This window comes from Panulirus ornatus, chromosome 71, assembly GCF_036320965.1.
Source record: "Panulirus ornatus isolate Po-2019 chromosome 71, ASM3632096v1, whole genome shotgun sequence".
In the NCBI taxonomy this organism is placed as follows: domain Eukaryota; kingdom Metazoa; phylum Arthropoda; class Malacostraca; order Decapoda; family Palinuridae; genus Panulirus; species Panulirus ornatus.
The window spans coordinates 11,966,496-11,993,979 of NC_092294.1; the positions used below are offsets into that span (position 1 = coordinate 11,966,496).

Consider the following 27,484-nt stretch of genomic DNA (forward strand, 5'->3'; position numbering starts at 1 on the left):
ACCAGGACCCCTTTTATAGAGGATAGGGGATACAGAGTAGGGGAGAAAGAATACTTCCCTGCATACCACAAAAGGCAACTAAAAGGGGCTAGAGCAAGGAACTGTAAACCCTCCCCTTCTTTTATTTCAGTTTCTAAAAGTTGGAAGAGAAGAATGAGCCAAGTGAGGAGTGCTCATACTCCTCGAAGGCTCAGGCTGGGGTGTAGAAATGTGTGAGGATTTAACCAAGAAGAGGTGGTACCTCACATGCATGCAAGGGGAGGGGGTTGTCGTTTCATGTGTGGCGGGGTGATGATGGGAATGAATAAAGGCAGCAAGTATAGGGGAGGATAGGGGAGAGAGAATACTTCCCACGTATTCCCTGCGTGTCGTAAAAGGTGACTAAAAGGGAACGGAGCAGGGGGGCTGGAAATCCTCCCTTCTCTCTTTTTTTTTTTTTTTTTCCAAAAGATGGAGCAGTGAAGGGGGCCAGGTGAGGATATTCCCTCAAAGGCCCAGTCCTCTGTTCTTAACGCTACCTTGCTAATGCAGGAAATGGTGAATAGTATGAAAAATATATATATATATATATATATATATATATATATATATATATATATTTCTTTTTTCTTTCATACTATTCGCCATTTCCCGCATTAGCGAGGTAGTGTTAAGAACAGAGGACTGGGCCTTTGAGGGAATATCCTCACCAGGCCCCCTTCTCTGTTCCTTCCTTTGGTAAATTATATGGGAGGGTATTGATTGAGAGGGTGAAGGCATGTACAGAGCATCAGATTGGGGAAGAGCAGTGTGGTTTCAGAAGTGGTAGAGGATGTGTGGATCAGGTGTTTGCTTTGAAGAATGTATGTGAGAAATACTTAGAAAAGCAAATGGATTTGTATGTAGCATTTATGGATCTGGAGAAGGCATATGATAGAGTTGATAGAGATGCTCTGTGGAAGGTATTAAGAATATATGGTGTGGGAGGCAAGTTGTTAGAAGCAGTGAAAAGTTTTTATCGAGGATGTAAGGCATGTGTACGTGTAGGAAGAGAGGAAAGTGATTGGTTCTCAGTGAATGTAGGTTTGCGGCAGGGGTGTGTGATGTCTCCATGGTTGTTTAATTTGTTTATGGATGGGGTTGTTAGGGAGGTGAATGCAAGAGTTTTGGAAAGAGGGGCAAGTATGAAGTCTGTTGGGGATGAGAGAGCTTGGGAAGTGAGTCAGTTGTTGTTCGCTGATGATACAGCGCTGGTGGCTGATTCATGTGAGAAACTGCAGAAGCTGGTGACTGAGTTTGGTAAAGTGTGTGAAAGAAGAAAGTTAAGAGTAAATGTGAATAAGAGCAAGGTTATTAGGTACAGTAGGGTTGAGGGTCAAGTCAATTGGGAGGTGAGTTTGAATGGAGAAAAACTGGAGGAAGTGAAGTGTTTTAGATATCTGGGAGTGGATCTGGCAGCGGATGGAACCATGGAAGCGGAAGTGAATCATAGGGTGGGGGAGGGGGCGAAAATTCTGGGAGCCTTGAAGAATGTGTGGAAGTCGAGAACATTATCTCGGAAAGCAAAAATGGGTATGTTTGAAGGAATAGTGGTTCCAACAATGTTGTATGGTTGCGAGGCGTGGGCTATGGATAGAGTTGTGCGCAGGAGGATGGATGTGCTGGAAATGAGATGTTTGAGGACAACGTGTGGTGTGAGGTGGTTTGATCGAGTAAGTAACGTAAGGGTAAGAGAGATGTGTGGAAATAAAAAGAGCGTGGTTGAGAGAGCAGAAGAGGGTGTTTTGAAATGGTTTAGGCACATGGAGAGAATGAGTGAGGAAAGATTGACCAAGAGGATATATGTGTCGGAGGTGGAGGGAACGAGGAGAAGAGGGAGACCAAATTGGAGGTGGAAAGATGGAGTGAAAAAGATTTTGTGTGATCGGGGCCTGAACATGCAGGAGGGTGAAAGGAGGGCAAGGAATAGAGTGAATTGGAGCGATGTGGTATACCGGGGTTGACGTGCTGTCAGTGGATTGAATCAGGGCATGTGAAGCGTCTGGGGTAAACCATGGAAAGCTGTGTAGGTATGTATATTTGCGTGTGTGGACGCATGTATATACATGTGTATGGGGGTGGGTTGGGCCATTTCTTTCGTCTGTTTCCTTGCGCTACCTCGCAAACGCGGGAGACAGCGGCAAAAAAAAAAAAAAAAAAAAAAAAAAAAAATATATATATATACATATATATATATATATATATATTTTCTTTCTTCTTTCATACTATTCGCCATTTCCCGCATCAGCGAAGTAGCGTTAAGAACAAAGGACTGGGCCTTTGAGGGAATATCCTCACCTGGGCCTCTTCTCTGTTCCTTCTTTTGGAAAATTATGTATGTATGTAAATGAGTGGATGGGCCATTCTTCGTCTGTTTCCTGGCCCTACCTTGCTGACACAGGAAACAGCAATGTGAAGCGACTGGGGTAAACCATGGAAAGTTTTGTGGGGCCTGGATGTGGAAAGGGAGCTGTGGTTTCGATGCATTACACATGACAGCTAGAGACTGAGTGTGAACGAATGTAACCTTTATTTTCTTTTCCTAGCTCTACCTCATGCACACACAAGGGGAGGGGGATGCCATTTCATGTGTGGTGAGGTGGTGATGGAAATGGATGAAGGCAGCAGTATGAATATGTACATGTGTATATATGTATATGTCTGTGTATGCATATGTATGTATACGTTGAAATGTATAGGTATGTATATGTGCGTGTGTGGGGGATTTATGTATATACATGTACATGTGGGTGTATTGGGCCATTCTTTTGTCAGCTAGAGACTGAGTGTGAATGAATGTGGCCTTTGTTTTCTTTTCCTAGCACTACCTCGTGCGTGCACAGGAGGAAGGGGTTGCCATTTCATGTGTGGTGGGGTGGCGACGGGAATGAATGAAGACAGCAAGTATGAATATGTACATGTGTATGTATGTATATGTCTGTGTATGTATATGTATGTATATGTTGAAATGTACAAGTATGTATATGTGCGTGTGTGGGGGTTTATGTATATACATGCATATGTGGATGGGTTGAGCTGTTCTTTCGTCTGTTTCCTTGCGCTACCTTGCTAACGCGGGAGACAGCGACAAAGTAAAATATATATATAATGTAAATGTGTGTACTTTGATGGTTCATTTCTCTCTTCCTATTAATCATTCCTCTCTCCCTCTTCCTCCCCTACATTTTCCATTTCCTTTCTTACTCTTTCCTTCCTTTCGTACTTTCACATTTCTGCTCACCTTTACTCCTTCTTGCCCTTTTTTTTCTCCACTCCCATCTCTTCTTTATCTTCTTTTTGCTCCGTTTCTTTCCATCTCTTTTTTTCATGTTCATCCCCATCCCATCCCATTCCCTTCCTTCCTGTATCTGTATCTCCTTTTCTGTTCTCCACCACTCATTTTCCCCTCCCCTATCTTTTCTTCCTTCTCATTTTCTTTTATATTCCCACTTCTTTTCTCTTCTATTCCTCCCTTTTCCTCTTACTCCCCTGTTTTCCCTCCTCTTCTTATTTTTTTTCTAATGGGTGTCTGTGTCTCACTCCCTCTACAGTTTCCCTCCTAATGAGTTGCATTTAGCCTTTCTATTTTTCTTTGTTGGTGTATTTTCTCCCTTCCACTCTCTTATATGTATTTAAGTTACCTTCTTCCTTTCCTGTATTTCAATTTAGGGCATGGAAATGGTTACATTAAGTGCTAGATAGGTGATCTAAGGAAATTGTCTCTAATTCTGCTTTGGTACTGGGGAGTGTATGCCATATATATATATATATATATATATATATATCTGGGGATAGGGGAGAAAGAATACTTCCCACGTATTCCCTGCGTGTCGTAGAAGGCGACTAAAAGGGGAGGGAGCGGGGGGCTGGAAATCCTCCCCTCTCGTTTTTTTATTAATTTTCCAAAAGAAGGAACAGAGAATTGGGCCAGGTGAGGGTATTCCCTCAAGGCCCAGTCCTCTGTTCTTAACGCTACCTCGCTAATGTGGGAAATGGCGAATAGTTTGAAAGAAAAAGATATATATATATATATATATATATATATATATATATATATATATATATATATATATATTTTTTTTTTTTTTCCAAAAGAAGGAACAGAGAAGGGGGCCAGGTGAGGATATTCCCTCTAAGGCCCAGTCCTCTGTTCTTAACGCTACCTCACTAATGCGGGAAATGGCGAATAGTATGAAGAAGATATATATATATATATATATATATATATATATATATATATATATATACATATATGTATATGTACATATATTTTCTTTACTTTTTACCTGTCCTATTTCTTAATATTTTAGTGTCTTTGTGATAGCTACTCTTTGTGCTCCAGAGTACTTCCTCTTGAATTTCTTTTTGAGAGAAGTTGGTCGTACATCTAATCAGAAAATATTGCATTTGTAGAATAAGTTGTCATAAATCATAATTTTTCTACTTAGAATCCTTGTATGCATATTTTGAATATACTCCAGTGTTTTATTAATATTATAGCTTGCCCATTTATTGTCACAGGTTGTAATCATAAGTGAAGATTTGTCAGCATTTTTAAATGTGCACAAAACTGTTCTGCTGTAGGATAAATCATGTTAAGCATATTTCACCAGGTTGATTTAACATTTTCTTCACCTTTTAGTATCACTTTGTATAGCATGCAGTAATTTTCAGGCACATCATTTTCCTCCCGAGTATTTGATGCCAGTGTGGGTGGATTTGGTGGTGGCACAGGTGTGTCAGGCTTGGCAGCAGCTCTTTTAGATGGGCCCCAGCTTCCCCCAGGCCCTCCTCAGCGGCCCCCTCTCACTCGTCCCACAAGCTACTCCACTGGGGAACAACATCACCTGCGGGAGAAAGCTAGAAGTGAGTTTGTGGTTGCCTTTGAAATTTATGCTTTACATTTTCTTTGTAATTTGCAATAGTCTCATTTTCCAGTAAAACTGGGCATTAAGTAGTCTCATTTTCCAGTAGAACTGGGCATTGAATAGTCTCATTTTCCAGTAAGACTGGGCATTGATTATGATTTAGCAGCATCACTTTTCTTTAACCTAAATAATGACTTTACAAATGATAATATATAGACACATTTTTGTCATTTTGAGTCCTCATTCTTATCATCTTGGGAAATGAAATGAAGACAGATTTAATCATATAGATGTGGAAAACAAGTTTTTGTCGTGTGTGTGTGTATGTATGGGGTTGGTAGGATCTGGCAACAACTGATTCAGGTAGTTGGGAACTGAAACAGCTATATTGTTGTTTTAGATACCAAGGGTAGGATTAGTGTCATAGGCAACTTTCCTAAAGGGAACAAGTGAAAAGAATCTTTTAGAGAGTGTAACTCTTTAGCAACTTATTATGATTGTTGAGTTAAAAGGATTTAAGGAGTGAGAAGAAAAGGTCTGTTAAGAATGAGGGTGTGTTAGACAAAGTTTGGAGATAGTTTTGACAAGGGATGAAGTTCATAAGAAATGGAGAGAGGACTTAAGAGAATTTCAGTTCTTTCAACCTTACTCTGTTTATTACCACACCTCTCTTTTACCATTCTATTACTTAGTCAAACCACCTCACACCACATATTGTCCTGAAACATTTCATTTTGAAAACACCCACCCTCCTCTGCTTACTCTTATTTATAGCCCATGCCATGTGATAGTGGTGGGATTACTATACCTTCAAACATACTCATGTTTGCCCTTCTACTTAACGATCTCTCTTTCCACATATTCCCCAGTGCTACCAGAACCTTCGCCCCCCTCACTTGTCCTATGACCTATTTTTACTTTCATTTTTCCATCTTCTGCCTTATCCACTCCCAGTTATCTGAAAGACTTTGCTTCCTCCAGTTTTTCTGCATTCAAACTCACACCCCAGAGATGAAATTATACCCTTGAATTAATGTAAGTCAGTGTAAAGCTGGTTGTAAGTGTGAAGAGAGAACATTGTATGATAAGATAAAGAAAGGATGTGCTAAAGTGATGCATAACAGGCTGTCACATGTTCTGATACCCAATGTCCTGAACTGAAGTTAGGAACTGAGAGACTATTTCTTTACATCCCAGACTAAATTCAATGGGTCTTATACTTACTATACTAAATTTGTGACGTAACTAACTTTCATGGAAGTGGTTGTTCAACCTCAAAGTCTAATTGTATCCAGAGGGTCTGTTTGAAAGTTTATTAGGATGGGGTTTACTGTAATTTTGTCTCCTTCAGTAATTATTTTTTGGCTAGAAAAAGAATTCCATAATCTGTCAAGTGATTCAAAAGTCCTACATAAAAAGAAATGCCACACACAGAGGTCTCCTTTGTTTTGAGCTGTGTTTTCAGCCAATGGGAAGAGTGTTTGTTGATCAGCATTCAGCCAGTCAGCACATCAGGTCTCCAGTTTCAAGCTCTCTAGATGGCCATGTTCTACTGCACCTTAGTTGATTTGTTTATTGTATTTTTGCATAGTTATATGTATGCAAGAGTCCCATAGTATGTGGAAAAAGGCCCTCTTAATATGATGTTGATAAAGTAGGCATGCATTCAAGGAAAAGCAACGGTTTGGATGCAACAGATGTAGGTTATGCAGCATACAGATGGTAATTATCTTACACTAAACCAGCATATGCAGTGGTGAGTATTTTTTTTTTTACCTTTTTATCATAAGATTTATTTTCATTTATTGATTGATTTAGAAAGAACAAATATCATGTGAATATAATCATCATTTGTGCTATTACCTGCATCCCAGCAAAGCCCGTAGATATTGCTATAGGTGTGCAATGGTACTGTTGGTATGTATTTCCATTTGAGCCATGTTATAATTGCCACATTTATTGCTGTTTTCGTTAAGGACTCTTTGGACAGTAACACATCATAGCACTGATAGAGATCTGCCTGTATAGGGGGCAACATGTTATCAGTGGGCTGAACCAGGGCTTATAAGTGGTCAAAGGAGACCGTGTAAAGGCCTTTGGGGCTTGGCTCTGGATAGGGTTTCCAATTTTAGTGCTTTATATATGACAGCTAGGGAGTGGTTGTGGGGAAATAAGGCAATTCTTTGTCTGTTCCTGGCACTAACTTGCTACAGGGGAGATGGTAAATTGGAATTAGAAAAAAGAATCTGCACTGGATGCTTAACACTGCTTGAACAGATGAACACTTATTTGTACTTTAGTCATTTTAATTTTTACCTTTATTCTTGCTTTCCCATATTTTTTACTCAACTCTTATGTTTCCTATTTGTTTTTATCAATTTTCTTGAAACTTTGGATTGTTATTTGGTACTTATCCTGTTTCAGATTTGTGACCATGAATTTGATATTAAATTCATGTATGAGGGACATGATTATATGAACCCTATAAAGTTTAGCAATGCTAGATTCTTTAAGTTTGTGCACATATTTAGATAATGATTAATGTAGACCCAGATATGTCATATATTACTGTTAACTACACACAGGAGTTCGGCAAATGCTTGGAAGCATTCGTCGCAACTCTGCCTATAGCAAGAGCTTCCCTGTACCCCATGGGAAACAGAACAACAATTTCAGCCAGGAGTGCTGCGAGTCTTGTCAGACATCAGATAGGTGTGTTGTGTGGAGTGTGTGTGAGTGTCCTGTGATGTGCAGTAACCTGCTTTTACGGTATATGTGCATGTAAATTGAGACTGGGTGCAAGCTGACTACCATTTACCTTGCCCTTATGCACGTCATCTTTGGAATAATGAATTATAGTTTACCTAGAAAATAAAAGTTCCTTGAATTATTATAATGATCCTGAAATTAATAGATTTAAACTTTTAGTGGCCTTTTGTTTTAAACGTAATGAATCTAATCTTAATGGTTACCTCAGTTGTTGAACTGTGGAAAATTTTGTTTCACTATTATATCCCTCCCAAATAATGCTAAATGTGTTTAATAAGTATGAGAATGTTCTTTTCATTTGAAAACTTAAAGGTTGAGCAATTAGGAAGGGAAGTTGAACTTTTTTTTTTTTTTGGCAAAATACCAATGTTTTGTAGTAAAACAAAGGCAGTTCTGTAGTAGTTTGCTCTAGTGTTTTCATGTAGAATAATATGTCTATCTCTGCATTCTGTTGTACTCTGTTAAACTTTTTCTTGCATTATCCAATTATGTCTAAAGCCATTATGAAGCTTTATGTGTATATCTTGTCCTGTTAATCAAAACAGTTTTTGTTTTAGTCATATGGGTAGTATACAGTTGTTGATTCACTCTACCGATTGAAGTGATATAGGAAGCTAGTCAATGTAATTGTTTTCAAATTGATTTTTATTGTGATATGTCTTATTGATAATGTAAAATTTATGGCTTTATATTTTTATTTCGAGTGTAAGAGACTCATTACATCCAATGTATCAGTTTCCAGTGTGTAACTGAATTTCACCAGCAGGGTCTTACTTTTATGACCATCCTGAGATTTGCATACTTCTCACTCCTTTCATCTATTTCACTGTTAGTCTTTCCCTAATTCTTCTTCCTTTTACAAATATACATATTTGCATTCATCCTTGTGTAAGCATGCTTTGCTTATATCTTTGTCACCTTAGAACATAATTTATAACATATATCCTTTTGAAAAATGCTGATCTTTTGATATTTTTCTTTGTTTATTGTCTGTACTCCTCACTTATAGCTTGATAAGTTTTTATCCACTTAATTTGACATTGTTATTTTTGTAGTATGGACATTTTGCTAATGTACAACTGAATTAGGGAGGTAGTAGTTGATAAGCAGCCAACGGCCAGTGAGATATATCACCTGTACCCCCCCTCTTGGGTATTGGGAACATTAGTGATGGCTTCGTTGTGAACTAGCACTTCAGTGGTTGTCAGTTTTCTCTCCCCTGACCCAGGTAACTGTGTTTTCTTTCTGTCTCATCCACACATGGATTACTGGCATTCTGTGCATAAACATACAATTTCTCCTTGTCATACATAACACTTGACAACACTTAACCTGCATAACTCATCTTCTTAACTCTAGATTTTCCTGTGGTGAGCAGTATGTGCTGGCCCTGCCTTTAAGCAAAATGGTAGGAGCAGTAGATAGAAGTAGTAGGTAGGAACATTTAGGCAGGAGCATTAGGTAGAAGTGGTAGGTAGGAACATTAGGTAGGAGATTGTGCAGACTACCTTAAAGTTGCCCTCTGCCAGTGGCCTGTTAAGGTTGAGGCACTAAAGGCTGAGAAGTGGCATTGGAGTTCACTAGTTAGGGAGACTCTGTTGCTGTGGCTACCCTCTTGAGGGAGTTCCCTTTGTGAACAGGCATCAAAGATATAGATAGACAATTGAATTAGCTAAATCTCACTACTTAACAGTTTATGACACACTTATGAGATCTTCTCCAGTTTGAATTTATTCAAACGTTAACAGCTGCCTGCTTTCAGTATTTTGTTTTTAAGTTGGGCTCTGTTTCTTCTTTCTCAAGGAAGTTCTTCCCAAATTTGATACATATGTGGATCTCTTAAACAGTGGATAGGGATTGCTTTTAGGTTAACTTTGTACTTATGTATGTCTTTATCCAGCTTTTTTGTTTTCAGATCCTTTTTAGCTCGTAAGCTATATTTTAGCTTGTTTTACTAAATGTTTAACTCTTTTTTCGTATTCTAAACTGGGAGAAATATTGTGTTTCTTTTAATGATTTTTTTTTGCGGGCTAAACTGTCTTTAGGTTTTCTTTCTTTGGAATAAACAATTTTTCCTTTTTTTTGTGAGTAGAACTGTTGTAAAGTTTTCTTTTTTATGGAATAAAGGTATTTTACTTTAGTGTTTGACTGTTGTAGGTTTTCTGCCATCCTGTTGAATCATCAGTTAATATGCCTTCAGTTTCATAACTGAACTCTGCCCATTATCCATTATCATCTCTCTCCCCCTGAAATTTGATGGTTCTTCTGGAATACCCACAAGTGCTAATTTTTTTCCTGTCTTACATAGTCCTCTGTGTTGTTCATTTGGAAAATCACTTATCATAATGCTCAGAATTCTTTGTAAACCTTTTCGTCTCAGTTCTCATAGTTTCTGTTTTGATCACATTTTTATTTATTCATAATGCTCTCTTGTTTTATAATGCCATATCACAGAGTACTGTGTGCCTTATCATGATTTGGTTATCTTAGGTAAAATTTCTTTTGATTTAAGCATCCATTATAGATTTCATTAGTACCCTTTTCATACTTACTTAATTGAAGTGATTTTTTTCTGTCAACATTACTGAAACTTGAATATCTGTATATATTTGTGCTTGAAAAATAGGTTGTTAGAATGTTACAGTGGTTGTGCAAGTCTGATGTGTTCACCTATTCCTGTTTTTCTCTTCATTACCATACAGTTAGGTTTTTATTTAAATGCTTCATTCATTTTACTTAAGTTATAGAGGAATTATTTACTTCAGCTAGAATATTCCAGATGCTTTTCCAAAGCTCATTCTCTTGTTTAGCAATCAATACATATGCTGTTGTTCACATCACATTCTTTAGATTTTTATGACTGATTACTTGCAGTTTCTGTTTACCTTTATTGATCATTTTTCCCCCCTGTTGAAAAACTCAAAATGATAAACTTCATAAGTATGGTATTTTACTTTTATATGTAGCTTGTCATAGCATTGCATTAGGTAGAAGGAGTTAGTAGGAACTTTAGGAAGGAGCCTCTGCAAACACTGCACTAGACTTGCCCTCTGCTAGTGGCCCATTAAGGTTGAGGCACAAAAGGTTAAAAGGCAGCATTAGAGTTCACTAGTTTTGGAGACTCCATTGCCATGGCCACTCCTTTTAGGGACTTCCAGAAGGGAACAGGCATCAGAGATATAGATTAATAGAATATTTTTCCTGCCTTAGCAAAGTAGCATCAGGCTCAAATGAATATTGGCCTCATTTACGCATATCTACTCTGTAGCTGTCGTGTATAATGCTCTGAAACCAGAGTCCTCCTTATACAGCCAGGCCCAACTGACTATTCAGTTGTTAACCTTGACTGCTTTATATGCTTTGGTGTAGCCCATTAACCCATTTATTGTGGCTACTTTAGTTATATAGTGTGCCCTGAGTGTGGCAGTTTTCAATGAATTTAAAAGAAATTTACTGTTTTTGTTATATCATCTGAAAGACATTTTATGAAAATGATATTATATGTGGGTAGCAAAAATATAGTTAATGGAAAGTGAGTCATAGCATGGGTGAGGGAGCGAACATTCTAGGAGTGCTGAAGAATGTGTGGAGATAACTTTATCTCAGAGGGCAAGAATGGTTATGTTTGAAGGTATAGTAGTCCAAACAATATTACATAGATGGGAGGCATGAGCTATAGAGAAGGCTGCATGGAGGTGGGTGGATATATAAGAAAAAAAATGTTTGGCAATGTGTGGTGTGAGGTTGTTTGATTAGATAATGGAAGGGCAAGAGATAGGTGTGGTAATAAAAGGAATGTTGTTGAGAAAGTTAAAAAGGGTGTTCTGAAATTGTTTGGACATATAGAGAGCATGATTAAGGAAAGGCTGACAGAGGATATATAGGTCAGAAGTGGAGAGAACAAGGAGAATAGGGAGATCAAATTGGAATTACAAGGATGGAGTGAAAAAGATTTTGATTGACTTGAACATGCAGGAAGGTGAAAGATTTACATGGGAGAGAGTGAATTGGAATGATGTAATATACAGGGGTTGATTGCCATCATTGGACTGAACCAGGGCATATACCGTGTCCAGGGTAAACCATGGAAATGTCTGTGGGGCCTGGATGTGGATAGGGAGCTATGGTTTCGATGCATTACGCATGACAGCTAGAGACAGAGTGTGAATGAATGTGGCTTTTTTTGTCTGATTTCCTGGTGCTGCCTTGCTGAAGCGGGGTGCAGCGATGATGTTTCCTGTGGGGCAGGGTGGCACTGAGAATGGATGAAGGTAAACAAGTATAAATATGTACATGTGTATATATGTATATGTCTGTGTATTTGTATGTACATGTGTATATGTTGATATGTGTATGTATAGGCATTTATGTATATACACGTGTATATGAGTGGAGGGGCTGTTCTTCATCTGTTTCTTGGTGCTACCTCGCTGACACGGGAAACAGCGATCAAGTATAAGTGAGAATATTCCCTCTAAGGCTCAGTCCTCTGTTCTTAGCGCTACTTCGCTAACCCGGGAAATGGTGAATATGCATGAAAAATAAATAGATTGGGAGGTAAGTTTGAATGGAGAAAAACTGGAGGAGGTGAAGTGTTTTAGATATGTGGGAGTGGATTTGGCAGCGGATGGAACCATGCAAGTGCATGTGAGTCACAGGGTGGAAGAGGGGTTGAAGGTTTTGGGAGTGTTGAAGAATGTGTGGAAGGCGAGATTGTTATCTCGGAGAGTAAAAATGGGTATGTTTGAAGGAATAGTGGTTCCAACAGTGTTATATGGTTGTGAAGTATGGGCTACAGATAGAGGTATGTGGAGGAGGGTGGATGTGTTGGAAATGAGATGTTTGAGGACAATATGTGGTGTGAGGTGGTTTGATCGAGTAAGTAATGAAAGAGAAAGAGAGATGTGTGGTAATTAAAAGAGTGTGGTTGAGAGAGCAGGAAAGGGTGTTTTGAAATGGTTTGGTCACATGGAGAGAATGAGTTAGGAAAGATTGACAAAGAGGATATATGTGTCAGAGGTGGAGGGAACGAGAAGTGGGAGACCAAATTGGAGGTGAAAAGATGAAGTGAAAAAGATTTTGAGTGATCGGGGCCTGAACATGCATGAGGGTGAAAGGTGTGCAAGGAATAGAGTGAATTGGAACGATGTGGTATACCAGGGTTGATGTGCTGTCATTGGATTGAACATGTGAAGTGTCTGGGGTAAACCATGGAGAGTTTTGTGGGGCCTGGATGTGGAAAGGGAGCTGTGGTTTTGGTGCATTATACATGACAGCTAGAGACTGAGTGTAAGCGAATGTGGCCTTTGTTGTCTTTTCCTAGCGCTACCTTGCGCACATGGGGGGGGAGGGGGTTGTTATTTCATGTGTGGCGGGGTGGCGATGGGAATGAATAAGAGCAGACAGTATGAATTATGTACATGTGTATATATGTATATGTCTGTATGTGTATATATATATATGTATGTGTTGAGATGTATAGGTATGTATATTTGCGTTTGTGGACATGTATATATATACATGTGTATGTGGGTGGGTTGGCCATTCTATATATATATATATATATATTTAATGATACTCTCTCACCCCAACTCTCATTTGCCCTCTTTTTCACCTCTTGCACCTTTCTCTTGACCTCCTGTCTCTTTTATACATCTCCCACTCAATTGCATTTTTCCCTGCAAAAATCGTCCAAATGCCTCTCTCTTCTCTTTCACTAATAATCTTACTTCTTCATCCCACCACTCACTACCCTTTCTAATCAACCCACCTCCCACTCTTCTCATGCCACAAGCATCTTTTGCGCAATCCATCACTGATTCCCTAAATACACCCCATTCCTCCCCCACTCCCCTTACTTCCATTGTTCTCACCTTTTTCCATTCTGTACTCAGTCTCTCCTGGTACTTCCTCACACAAGTCTCCTTCCCAAGCTCACTTACTCTCACCATCCACTTCACCCCAACATTCACTCTTCTTTTCTGAAAACCCATACAAATCTTCACCTTAGCCTCCACAAGATAATGATCAGACATCCCTCCAGTTGCACCTCTCAGCACATTAACATCCAAAAGTCTCTCTTTCGCGCGCCTGTCAATTAACACGTAATCCAATAACGCTCTCTGGCCATCTCTCCTACTTACATACATATACTTATGTATTTCTCGCTTTTTAAACCAGGTATTCCCAATCACCAGTCCTTTTTCAGCACATAAATCTACAAGCTCTTCACCATTTCCATTTACAACACTGAACACCCCATGTATACCAGTTATTCCCTCAACTGCCACATTACTCACCTTTGCATTCAAATCACCCATCACTATAACCCGGTCGTGCATCAAAACCACTAACACACTCATTTTGCCGCTGTCTCCTACGTTTGCGAGGTAGCGCAAGGAAACAGACGAAAGAAATGGCCCAACCCACCCCCATACACATGTATATACATACGTCCACACACGCAAATATACATACCTACACAGCTTTCCATGGTTTACCCCAGATGCTTCACATGCCCTGATTCAATCCACTGACAGCACGTCAACCCTGGTATACCACATCGATCCAATTCACTCTATTCCTTGCCCTCCTTTCACCCTCCTGCATGTTCAGGCCCCAATCACACAAAATCTTTTTCACTCCATCTTTCCACCTCCAATTTGGTCTCCCTCTTCTCCTCGTTCCCTCCACCTCCGACACATATATCCTCTTGGTCAATCTTTCCTCACTCATTCTCTCCATGTGCCCAAACCATTTCAAAACACCCTCTTCTGCCCTCTCAACCATGCTCTTTTTATTTCCACACATCTCTCTTACCCTTACGTTACTTACTCGATCAAACCACCTCACACCACACATTGTCCTCAAACATCTCATTTCCAGTACATCCATCCTCCTGCGCACAACTCTATCCATAGCCCACGCCTCGCAACCATACAACATTGTTGGAACCACTATTCCTTCAAACATACCCATTTTTGCTTTCCGAGATAATGTTCTCGACTTCCACACATTCTTCAAGGCTCCCAGAATTTTCGCCCCCTCCCCCACCCTATGATCCACTTCCGCTTCCATGGTTCCATCCGCTGCCAGATCCACTCCCAGATATCTAAAACACTTTACTTCCTCCAGTTTTTCTCCATTCAAACTTACCTCCCAATTGACTTGACCCTCAACCCTACTGTACCTAATAACCTTGCTCTTATTCACATTTACTCTTAACTTTTTTCTTTCACACACTTTACCAAACTCAGTCACCAGCTTCTGCAGTTTCTCACATGAATCAGCCACCAGCGCTGTATCATCAACGTACAACAACTGACTCACTTCCCAAGCTCCCTCATCCCAAACAGACTTCATACTTGCCCCTCTTTCCAAAACTCTTGCATTCACCTCCCTAACAACCCCATCCATAAACAAATTAAACTACCATGGAGACATCACACACCCCTGCTGCAAACCTACTTTCACTGAGAACCAATCACTTTCCTCTCTTCCTACACGTACACATGCCTTACATCCTCGATAAAAACTTTTCACTGCTTCTAACAATTTGCCTCCCACACCATATATTCTTAATACCTTCCACAGAGAATCTCTATCAACTCTATCATATGCCTTCTCCAGATCCATAAATGCTACATACAAATCCATTTGCTTTTCTAAGTATTTCTTACATACATTCTTCAAAGCAAACACCTGATCCACACATCCTCTACCACTTCTGAAACCACACTGCTCTTCCCCAATCTGATGCTCTGTACATGCCTTCACCCTCTCAATCAATACCCTCCCATATAATTTACCAGGAATACTCAACAAACTTATACCTCTGTAATTTGAGCACTCACTCTTATCCCCTTTGCCTTTGTACAATGGCACTATGCACGCATTCTGCCAATCCTCAGGCACCTCACCATGAGTCATACATACATTAAATAACCTTACCAACCAGTCAGTAATGCAGTCACCCCCTTTTTTAATAAATTCCACTGCAATACCATCCAAACCTGCTGCCTTGCCGGCTTTCATCTTCCGCAAAGCTTTTACTACCTCTTCTCTGTTTACCAATATATATATATATTGGAAAGGATCACAATTGAGCAGATGATCAAGTATATTCCTATGAGTCCATGGGGAAATGAAACATGATAAGTTCCCAAGTGCACTTTCATGTAATAATCACATCAGTGGGGGATACAAGAAAGAAATATAAAAGAGACCTAGCTAGGATGTCATTTGGTACACAAGTGACTGCCCGAATAGAGGTTGGGTGTGTCCAAGACTGAAAACAAGCGTATCATAAACTTATTATGTAGACAGGAAGGGGAACTGTTTACAAATTTTATCAACAATAAAGCCATCCAATTTGTATAGACCTTCACTAATTTAATATTAAGGTTGAAATTCTTTGTGTATCTAATAATAGAAGATTCAGTGATATTTCTCATGGGACTGGTGTTAATAACTGAGATGGCATTACTCCAGTCAGTACAATGATGATAGTTTTTAATGTGATTAAACAAGGCTTTTTATTCTTGTCCTGTTCTGATACTATATTTATGTTGCTTAAGTCTAACAGAAAGATCATTACCAGTCTGCTCTACATAAAACTTATCAGAATTTCTACATGGCACTTTATTGATGCGTAGGTAAAACAAAATTTACACCAGATTCACACCTGTACAGAGATCTATTTCTCTTATTATTTTTAGGTAATTGTTTGTATAATTGTACAGTTAAAATGTCATTGGGTTATGTTGAATAAGGGTATAAGCATAAATTTTTTGGCTGTAGTTGATGCCATCTCTGAAATGTACCTTGACATCCAATTTTGTTTGCATGTACAAACATTAAGTTCCATATTAAAAGGGTAATGACATATCTCCTTTTAGGTGTGCTCTTGATGGACCACATGAACAGCAGTGATGACAATACAAGTGGATCATCTCCCCGTGGGAATAAAAAATTATCCTTCAAAACTCCTCGCAAAGCATCTGCTGCTGTTACATCAGCTGGAGCTGCAACAACACCACCTGAGAGCCCTATGCCACCACCAAGGAGGCCCAAAGATAGTGTACAGCATGGAAATCCACGAAACAAGTAGCTGAATATCCTCTTAGGCACACTTCATATATCATCAATGAGATTTAAGAATTGTTTGATTGCTCTTATTTGATTTGCTACAGTATCACATAAAAGCTTTATACTGTATGTGAAATGCCAGGGCCCTTTGTAAAAACTTTTTTCCCTTTCCATTTAAAGTAGATTTGTGCTCACTTCTGGACAAGAGAAATGATAAACATTGGTTATGATAGCAGACACTGATGATCACCCATTTACTTTTTACTATTGTATTTTGTGTAGGTTATTGCTCAGTAGAGGAAAATCAATTGTCCAGTCTCTAAACTGTTATCTTGCAGATTTACAAGCACAGTGATGAATTATGTGTATACTGTTGCTAGTCACAGTATGCTGTTAATTCAAAAAAGTTCAAGTAAAATATTTAACTATAATATGATTAATAAGTAAGAGTAGGGCACAACACTATATATATACAGATTACAGTGCCCCAAAGGTTTAGCTTTCTTGTATGTATCACTTATTGTTCAGTCAATTTTCATAAAGTACTGGGATTAGTTGAGCTTAGTTTATAAAATTTTCATGAAATGACAGAAATTGGAATAGTTCAAGATTTGATTATTGAATTTGGTAGATTGATTACTATGTGACTTCATATGTATGAAATGTATCAGATTACCTACTTTATTCCTTTCATGAACAAGCAGATTTTTGACTACTTTTTTTAAAAAATTAGATGTTATTGTATTTTTGTTAGTTTTTGTTAAGTGGGCAACTGAATTCAATTGTTAATGAAATATTTTGTAAGATAATAGAAATTTCCACCAATTGATCACCAAGAAAGTGTTGTATACCAGCATGTGCACTATATGTTAGGTACAGGTTTCTGAGATTGTGGAATTTTCTCTATTTTATATGCCATCTCTTGCTGTACATCAGGGTAGCTCATGCAGAATGTCTCCTCACAGCAAGATTCCATGCATATTTCTTTCTTACAGATGTACTTCCTTCATAAACACCATGCTTACCTTTGATGGTTCTTTATAGTTCTTCCTACTCACATCATTCCAATGCATGCATTTTGTTATTCTTGTTTTACTTATCATTTCCACATGTCCATGTCATCTTAGATCATCACTGAAATTATTCTCTGCCGCTTCTCGTACAGTTCCATAATTCCCCTCAGTTTCTTCATTCTTTATTATTTCCACTCCTTGTACTCCACTTCCATTTCTTTGAAAATTTATCTCAGCTCTTTATACTTTGGTAGTTTTTGTGGTTTATTTTTTTCATACTTGATTGCCGTTTCCCGCATTAGTAAGGTAGTGCAAAGAACAGATGACAAAAAGCTATCATCCCTTGGGGCAGGGGAGAGAGAATTCTACCTCCGTATTCCATGCGTGTTGTAGTAGGTGATTAAAGGGGGTTAGAACAGAGGGCTGTATACCCCTCTTTCGTGAATTTCATTTTCTAAAAGAAGGACCAGAAGAAGGAGCCAAGCAGGGAGTGCTCATCCTCCTTGAAGGCTCAGGCTTTGGTGTCTAGATGTGTGTGGATGTAACCAAGTTGTGTAAAGTTTACTGTAAGCCCAATTTCTAATAGTGTTCATACATGGGTTGCAGAATTAAATAGAACTGATATTACTTTCCATAAACCTTTAGCAGTGTGCCTGCCTCTCAGTTCTGGTATCAAGGTTTTTATTTTATCATGATTGTTTTGAATATTATAGTGTACAAATATATGTAGTTGCCTCTACCTCACTCCTCACATCTGACTCACATTCTTAACCCTTCACCATCACTTGTGTGAGCAAGGTAGTGTCAAGACCAAATGACAAAACCATAGAGATTAAAATCCTCACTTGGCTCCTTGCTGTGTTCTTTCTTTCAGAAAGTAACAAGGGAGGGGAGAACTTCCAGCTCCCTGCTCCCATCCCTTTTAGTTGCCTTATATGACACACAGGGAATAAGTGGCTAGTATTCTTTCTCCTGTATCCTCAGGGATATACATATACATATTCGCCATTTCCCATGTTAGCAGGGTAGCGTTAAGAACAGAGGACTGAGCCTTAGAGGGAAAATCCTCACATGACCCCTTCTGGAGGGGAGTATTTCCATCTCCCCTCTCTTCCCTTTAAGTCACTTTTTATGACATACAGGGAATATGTGAGAAGTATTCTTTTCCCCTATGCCCAGGGATAAATAGATAGATAAATGATAGTAATGATAATAATAATAATGATGATAACAAAAATTCTGTATATGAGTGGAAACATGGTGCTAAAGAAAACTCAGAAGGAAACAGTACTTTAATCTCTTATGTTTTGATCAGAGGCCTTTTCCATACAAATGAAATGCCTTCTTTAGAGAGAATGATCACAACACATGCACCACTATTTGTCTGGTGCATTTACTCACTGAATATTGTATTTAGTTCTGGTCACCGTACTTTGAAAAAGACAGAAAAGCAAAGGGATTGCAGCAGCAAGCCACCAAGATGACACATGAACTGAGAAACACATCATGTGAGAATGAGTATGCGACTTTATTTAGTTTTGAAGTTATTGGAATTCATATGCTTAAAGTTATACTGCGAGTAGAAATCACTGCCTACAAAGCCCTAATTTTGCCAGTAGATGGAAAGGGGTGTAGTCTGTTGACATTCCTACTCTAAAGGAGTCTTTAATTTCCTTGCTCCGGTTTGAAGCACATCATTGAAGCTGCAAGAGCCCTTAAAAAGGGGTCATGGTAGTTGCATTTTTTAATTATTTAGCTTTAAAACATCTTTGATGATCTCACTCTAAGAAGCTATTAAGTGCTTGACCAGCTTGATTTCTTGTGAAGCAGTGCATACAAACATGGGCAAACAATTTACTTCAAGTGAGACTGAAAGCTATTTCTTTAATAGGATTTTTATCATATGGAATTATATATGCATACGAGTAGAGTATGTTAGGGGTTTATTTTCGAGGAAGTTATGAAACCATTCTTTTAAAAGAGATTTTGCTTTGATTTTCTCCTTTATTCAGGAAGTAGATTTGTTGCAAGTCACAAAGTTTCACCTTTAACACTTGAAGGACCAGATTTAGGAATTTAAGGGGGTACCCAGGAGTGGGGTTATCAAAAGATTCAAATGAATCTTTTAGTCTTTTCATTCAATAGAAAAGATATCAAGAAAAGTTAAAAGAAAAACTTGGTAATTTAGCCTTATTTGTTGCTTTAAAGACATTTAGATATGATGTCTGCGTGAGTTTAGCTGATCACGTTTGTTAACTTTTGCTAACTCATACATATATTGTCAATTCTTCACTGCTACCGCCAATGGATTACTGATACATACAGCTTTTCCCAGTGCTAACAGTTTAGCATCTTCCAGGCCATTAACAACATAGTTAGTGCCCCAAAGACTGTCACAAATGAGTCTCTACTTGGTATGGGGCAGACACCAAGACTCTACCTAGACCTGTCATATTATATAGGCAACTGAGAGACTAGGATTCTTTTCTAGTCCTAAATGTAGTTGCATGTGACATAAGGCATCTTTCCATACCAATAGAATGTGCCTTTCAGTTTAAGTGAGTGTAAGAAAAGGCAACCTTTATAAGTATGGCTAGGGTCCCCACTGGGTAAGACATTGTGCTGTATAGGTAATTACAGTTACTTATAGGAATTACAGTTACTTATAACATGAGGCACCTCTACATACTGATAAAGTGAGCCCTCAGATATGAGGTCAGGAAGATGCAATCTGTACAAGTATGGCAAGGGTCTGTATAGCATAAAATGTATAAGTACTGTTTAGATTCTTTATGGGTTGTCACTAAATTCAGTAAGTTGTGAATATTGAAAGTCATGATTTGTGGCTATAATCTTCCAATCATACGTCATAAAATGTGCATTGTGATGAAAGTGAGCCTCATACTAGTAAGAAATCAAGAAATAGCATTATACCTGAAGTGAATTTGAATGTTTTGAACCATTAAAGTGCTAATGAATGAGCATTGGACTCTGGACTCTAAAAACAGTTCAAAGCAGTGTCAAAACAAAGGTCACAGGCTTTCAAGCTTATCAAAGAAGTAGTGGCTGTTATCATCTAGGATAATCATAGGAGAGACCACAGTTGTAGGGGCTAGGATGTTGTGGATGTCCCTCATCCCTCAACCCACTTCTATGAGCAAGATTTAAGACCATATCTGTTAAGTGATAATGTAATACTACTGTTTATTTTAGAATAACACATGTACTATACCATACTACATACCAATTTATTCTTTTATATAAAATATTCCCAAGCTGGGACTCACGAAATATAGCAAGCATTTATACATGGGATCCTGTGGGAAATTAGTTTCATTTAAAGTTGTTTTGCTTAGAGTTAGGATGTTGGCAGTATACAAATGTTCAAAAAGGTTGCCTGATGGTATAGAAATTTCAAGAGATTGGTACCCACAAGTTTAAAACTCCCCTAACTGTACAAATAGGTAATAGAATACTTAGTGATACCTAAAATGTCATCCAAAAAATAAAGTAGAAAACTGATTTTGTAAAGTAAGGTTTCCTATTCTCATTTTCATAATATTTTATTACTTTTATGGTAAGCACTGATAATAATATATGTTGATTTAAGTGCTTGCTTACTTTCCTGCTTCTTTAGATATATGTATCTGAAAATTTGTGTACATTTATAGACATAAATGTGTATTGGTAAATGAACAATGCTTAAAAGTTCATTGTGAAGACAAACCTGCTTGTGCACATGAAAACAAATGACTTATGAGATTTATATTCATTTATCTTGAGCCTGGTTTATGATATAGATAATTAATGCAAAACATGATAGGTTATACAAAAGCATATATACCTTATTCTGTGTAAGTAAACCTCACTTGAAGCTAAGTCAATTTGTGATCATTTTCATTGGGCCTCTGTGTTACCAATATCCAAATATAGATTGAGCAGTGGGAGCTAGTAATGTGACATCAGAGTGAAAATTCAAATTATTCTTTGTTCTCACTGTAGATTTTTATGATTATCCAGTCTTTTTATTCATCTCAGAGGGATGTTATGTCTTAATCCTTCATTGCTGTAGTGTAATGATCATGCCTGAACTTGTTTCATTAATCCGAAAAGTAGACATTGCCATTTTAGTTTTAGTTTGTTTCATAGATGAAGTAACACATGCATATTTCTGAAAGTTATTTTTCTCGAGTACTCAGTATACAGATTAAGGGAATAAAGAAGTCATTTCACAGCTAACTAATTCTCAGTATTCATGTCCATGCATCTGATGCATCTGTGTGTCAGTGCACAAAATGCGAGTTGAGGAATGAGTTGCCTATTGCATATTCACAGACATAATATTTCAGCTTTTTTACAAAATATTTTAAGTGAGGTTTAGTTCACTTTACAATGATAGACTCATATTCATTTCTATTTTACACTGATTAGGAAAGATTACCATTTTCTTTGGAATGTTGTGATGATCAAGCACAAGTACCTCTCAAGTCATATTTATCTGGAACCTAACACAACCAAAGATTTGTTGTTATGTATGGAAAATTCAGATCTGTCCCAATAGATCTGGACATTTTTGGCTATGAGTCTGTACTTTCTGTTTATTTCTGTGATAAGGAATTGTGTACACAGATGTAATCCTATTTCCCAGAATGGGAGTTTTTGGGATGGTGATGGCAAAATTTTGTCTGATTAGGATAACAACTTTTTTCATTTTAATCTATGTGTAGATATATAGCATATCAGTCTTAGTTTTATTTAGGATTCAGTACTGTCGATTATCAAGAAAAAGAACTAAGTTGACAAACTTTGTCTTAGCAAATTGCATCTGTGAGGTGAAGAATGAAATTCAGCTTTTGCACTGTGCTTGAAGTCCATATGCCATCTGTAAACATGACGTTTGGAGTTACTGACTAAGTACTTAATGATTGTCAGTGATTTATTTGTGCCAGTTATTTGGGTGAATATTAATAACTGTAGTTCAAATAATACTTCCATGCTTTTGAATCTGCCTAAACTCTGTTTTTCTTAGTTTGAAATCAAAAGTTACCTGAAATGTTTGTTAGTGAGGATTTTATGTTATATTGTATGTGTATAGTAGTGTTAAGTCTTCTCATATTGATATTTCATAAGGATCAGGTTTTTGGATGGATGTTTTGTTTTTAGTTTTAGAGACATACCCACTTATAATATTGCAGCAAGCTGAGTTAATTTGGTACTAGAAATTGATTCATGTTTACCCAGAAATGGTTTTTGGTGTTATTTCATTGACATAAAACAGACAAATATCGTATTAAAAATATTCACTTGTACTTTAATGCTAATTGATGGAAAATCCCCAGAGCAAACACTGGAAAAGCTTGTAAAAGTTTGGTGTCCATTAGCTTATATCTTAGTATAACAGTACCCTTTTTGTGGGCCAAGAGGTTACCATCATAAGTTCATTACAGTTCAGGTTTAAGTTGTGGTTACATTGATAGTTGAAAATGTGTTATTTGTACACTTTGTAGTCCTGTGATTTCCAGTTTGTACTAATGACTGTTAGTTACGTTTTTTTTGTAATGTCTTCTGCTTATTCTTGTCACATAAAGAAATATGAATGTGTCTTTTTGAATGTGTTAATTTAAATCTTTCTAAGTCAATTATGTGGTTGTTATAGTTCTGCTGTAATATTTTGTTAATTTGTTTGTTGAAATTAGAATGCAATTCTTCTATATCTTCAATACTCTGTGATACTGTTCCTTCCTCATAGCATACATGTCTTTTTAGATCTGTGATTAGGCCATCCCTATCAAATCTTATGTGTAGTTGTTTGAAAGGTTTTCAGTTTGTGTGAAGTAAAGAGGAAAGTGAACTTTATAAGAATTTGACAAGGTCCATGTTACCTTTACTGCACTCAATGAATTTTCCCAAGGAGGGCATTGTACTCTTTGGTATATAGCCTTTAACTGCATACTGGTAATTTTTTTTTCATGTGATTTTCATCAGTTTGAATGGGGAGGGGTGTTCTTTGATGATGTACTTTTAAGTCTCATTCTTTATGGTCACAATTATTTTATACACCCATGCTTAGATTATCCAACATCTAGTTAACTGGGTCAGTAGCATTGTTGAATTTTTTTTAGTAACTGTTCTTTCCTGCTTTAGTGAAGTAGTAAGGTAGCATGAAGAATAAACAAACTCTAGCCTTATTTGCACACAGTCTCTGTCATGTAGAATGTGACAAAAGCATAGGCTACATCAGGTAACTCCAGATTCCAGTATGAGAGAGATTTATTTTCAAATTAACCATGATGTAGATCAGTTGTTCAAGAACATTATGTTTGTCTGCCTCACCTTCCTGCCCAAGGATTTTCTATGGGGCTCTTGCAGTGCTTAGAAAGCCAGTCACTTCTATTGAAAAGGACCAAAGGTCCAGAAGTGTGATGAAGTGTGCACGACTTTGTGGGAAGAATGTAGGACAACATAGCAGTAAGTGCTGAGTATCTTCACTGTGTTTCCATCTTAGGCATGAGAGGCCTTTGGATGTGTTGATTTCGGGTTTGTAAAGTTGGAGAGATGGGTGCAGTATTGAGCAAAGAAAAGGAAGTGTAACTCCTACATGCTTGGTAAATGTAGCATCAGAATGCTGTATGTTTGGTGGAGAAGAGTTCAAAACTATGTCATATTTGCTGTGGGGAGTGGTGATCTGTAAGTACAGTATAGGTTGTTGGAAGTGTGAAGCAGGGTTAAGCTTTTTATTTCTGCTTCGGGGTTGGTGGTTGGTCATTGATTGGTTTGGGCAGGAGAGATCTGTTGCTGTTGCAAGGAACTGAGTGCTGAACACACTGAGGTAAAATTTCTTTGGAAGCACTTTTATTTTTTTGTGCAGGCGTTGAATGTTTATGCTCGCGAGGCAGCCAGTAATTGTTGTAAATGCCATGTCTTGTGTGGTTTGCAGCTTTGCTATATTTTCTTTTGACAGAGTGGATGACCAGGAAGGTGAGGCATGGTTTGGGTTGGAGTGGATGGATTGTTTTTAGGTACCAAGGGATTCTTTTTCCTTTCCAGAATTGTTGAATAGGTGTTGGTAAGTGTTCTGAGGGTTTTTATTATATTTATTGCCTTTATGTTAATGTTTGTAGTGTGGGGAGTGAATGTTTTGTGTATGATGTATGTGGTACCTGGTATGGTCGGAGTTCTCACGAGCAGAAGGGTTAAGGGAGGGTACAGGTTTGATTCACTACTGTCTTAGGTAAAGAAGGTGATAAAGGAGTCCCTGAATTAAGAACATCTGACATACTCTGCTTTTTGCAAAATGAAAATATTATGAATTTTTTACTTCAGTATTGAGATCTGTGCATTTAGTTATCTGGATGTTGCATAATTATCATAGTGGGAAACATTTTCTAGGTAATCATATTTCAAGTGTGTGGGTTTTGGATTACTTTTAGGAAGTGAATTACAGATAGTAATTTTTTAACCTAACTTTTTTCAGTACACTTTTTTCTGAGATTTTTTGATGATAAATAAGAGATGAAAATCCTCATAATATATTACTTTAAAAGTGTATGTCTTACTCTTGTGGCAGTAGCTCACACAAAGATTTGTCAGAACTTAGGATCATTTGAAATACTGATGTAAATTGGGGATGATTTGATAAGATAGTGGTCATTATGTTGCCAGTATCAGCTTTGAAGTTCTGGCATAGGGTAAAGTGCTTAGTAAATATTAATTCGTATTTCTCCACCATTTGTAAAATGTTTCTGTTCTTCACAATATTCAGCATTTTCCTCTGGCTGTATGCCAGATGTACATTTTTTCCCTTTGAAAATGGATTCATTCTTGGCTTCGTGTATGCACTCATGATTCTTGTTGGCTATCTAGCTTTGAAAACTTTTTCAATCAGCTGACCTATATTTTCATATGTATCTGAAAAGAAGATTATGGATTTCATCGCTGGCTGTCATTTAGCATTTTCTGAATTATTCATTGTCTATTTTTTTTGATTAGCTCCCTCATCAACAACTAAGGTCATAAGCAGTATTATTCAGTGAGGTACAGATATAATTAGTAAGTTTTGGCAGCAAGCAGCCTCTGTGTATGTGGCTTTCAGAATTGAGAGAAGTGGCAGTAGTAACAGAAGCATGTGGAAAGTTTATAGATACCTTTTGTTTAGCTGGTAGATATTAAACTTTATAAGAATGTTGCTATAGAAAATTTGGGATTCAGAAAACTCTCCTGTGTTGCAGCTAGTGAATATATATCCAGCAGGGTGATGGGTACCACACTGTAATGACTTTCTCATTCAGAATTGCAAAGATTTATCCAAAATTGATTGTGAAAACAAATATTATAGACAGGATTTCAAGTTATCTTACCAAAATTTTGTAACCTATTTAGTTTTAGATCTTTTTTCATATAATTATTCATGATACCTGAGTTTTGGAATTAAAACATGAAATACCAGAACTTCAAATTATTGTTGCTTTTTTATGATAATTTCACTTCTGGTAGATTTTGCATTTTATTTAATGCACATATATAAGATTAATGTTTCAATATTAAAGAGAAGTATTTTCAGTAAATCTACACTCCTTAGTTTATCAGGAAGCATTCATGGAAAAGGAGTTCAGGTGAAATATTGTGGAAGAGGAATGTTCTTTTCAGGCACGTTAGAATGACAAAAAAACACTTTTTTTAAAGTGATACAAAAAAAGAGTAAAGTTTAGTGGGTAATGAAAAGATAGCCTGTCTTTTAAAATTTACTGCAAAGTTAATGGTTGTTACGTGTGGATGTGTGTTATTTATCAAGTCTCCACTCATTTGGTTTTTTGTTTTTTCCAGAATTGTATTCTTAAACTTTTAGATATTTAAGTTGAATGAGATGCTGTCAGTTTATAAAACTTCTTAGCCCTTTACAAAGAAAACTTATTTTGTGAATAAGATTTGTACTCTCTTTTCAGCCACAGATAATACTTATATGTTTTGAAGAATAGGTTTTCTGGAATTATGGGCCAAGGTTTTGTGTCATATGCTAGGACTGAAACTATTCAAGTTATATAGTCATCATTAAACATTTCAGTGTATCATCTAGCTAAAATACTGCTATTTCTAATGGTATGGATGATTTCTATATCATATCTGTGCATCAGTTGATGTTTTGTAATTTTACGATTGTTGAGATGATGGAAAGTGTTTACCTGAATGAGAAAGTTTAATGAGGGAATTAAGAGTATAGATACTGCTCGTAAATTTTGATAGTCTCCACTTCTGCATAAATGGGATCACTAACTCATTATATCACTTATCTTCAGATGGTTAGAACTTGGTGCCTTTAAGTTTTAAAGAGATATTACACAAGAAGAGTACCTGTCATTTGCTGTAGAAAGTAATGAAGTAGACGGTCAATATGAAAGTGACATTGATGATATAAATGATGTCAGTTATTGAACCACCAAAATTTTTTTCTAGCTGTCTTTAAACTTATTATGTAATTGGTAGTTCATCAAACTGGCATTATTTTTGGCATATCGAAGCTAAAATGCATAACTTGGTTTGTAATGCTCCTTTGGTTTAGATTGGTGCTTTTGCTAAGTAAACTGAAGACCCATATTTTTTAATACATTGTAATTAATTGAGCATGAAAAGGATTTATATTTTTGAATATATTAACTGGGTTCACCTTTGGAAGACAAGTGAAATATTCTAAACTTCTTTATCATGATGAAAAGCTACTGTTCATAACACTGA

At 37.3% G+C, this 27,484-nt stretch overlaps 1 protein-coding gene across 2 annotated transcripts in view; it reads left to right on the forward strand.

Annotated features, from left to right (window-relative positions):
- The window catches only part of LOC139747934 (ral GTPase-activating protein subunit alpha-1), a 143,360-nt gene extending 122,095 nt beyond the window's left edge, over positions 1-21,265 (forward strand). The window contains exons 38-40 of one of the 2 annotated variants that reach the window (XM_071660420.1): positions 4,693-4,884; positions 7,472-7,598; positions 16,553-16,732. In XM_071660420.1, coding sequence (XP_071516521.1) covers positions 4,693-4,884; positions 7,472-7,598; positions 16,553-16,586 — 353 coding nt within the window. In that variant the 3' untranslated portion in view covers positions 16,587-16,732. Of the gene's footprint in view, positions 1-4,692; positions 4,885-7,471; positions 7,599-16,552 lie in introns of both variants that reach the window. The other variant, XM_071660419.1, reaches the window with a different exon arrangement.
- Positions 21,266-27,484: the final 6,219 nt, after the last annotated feature.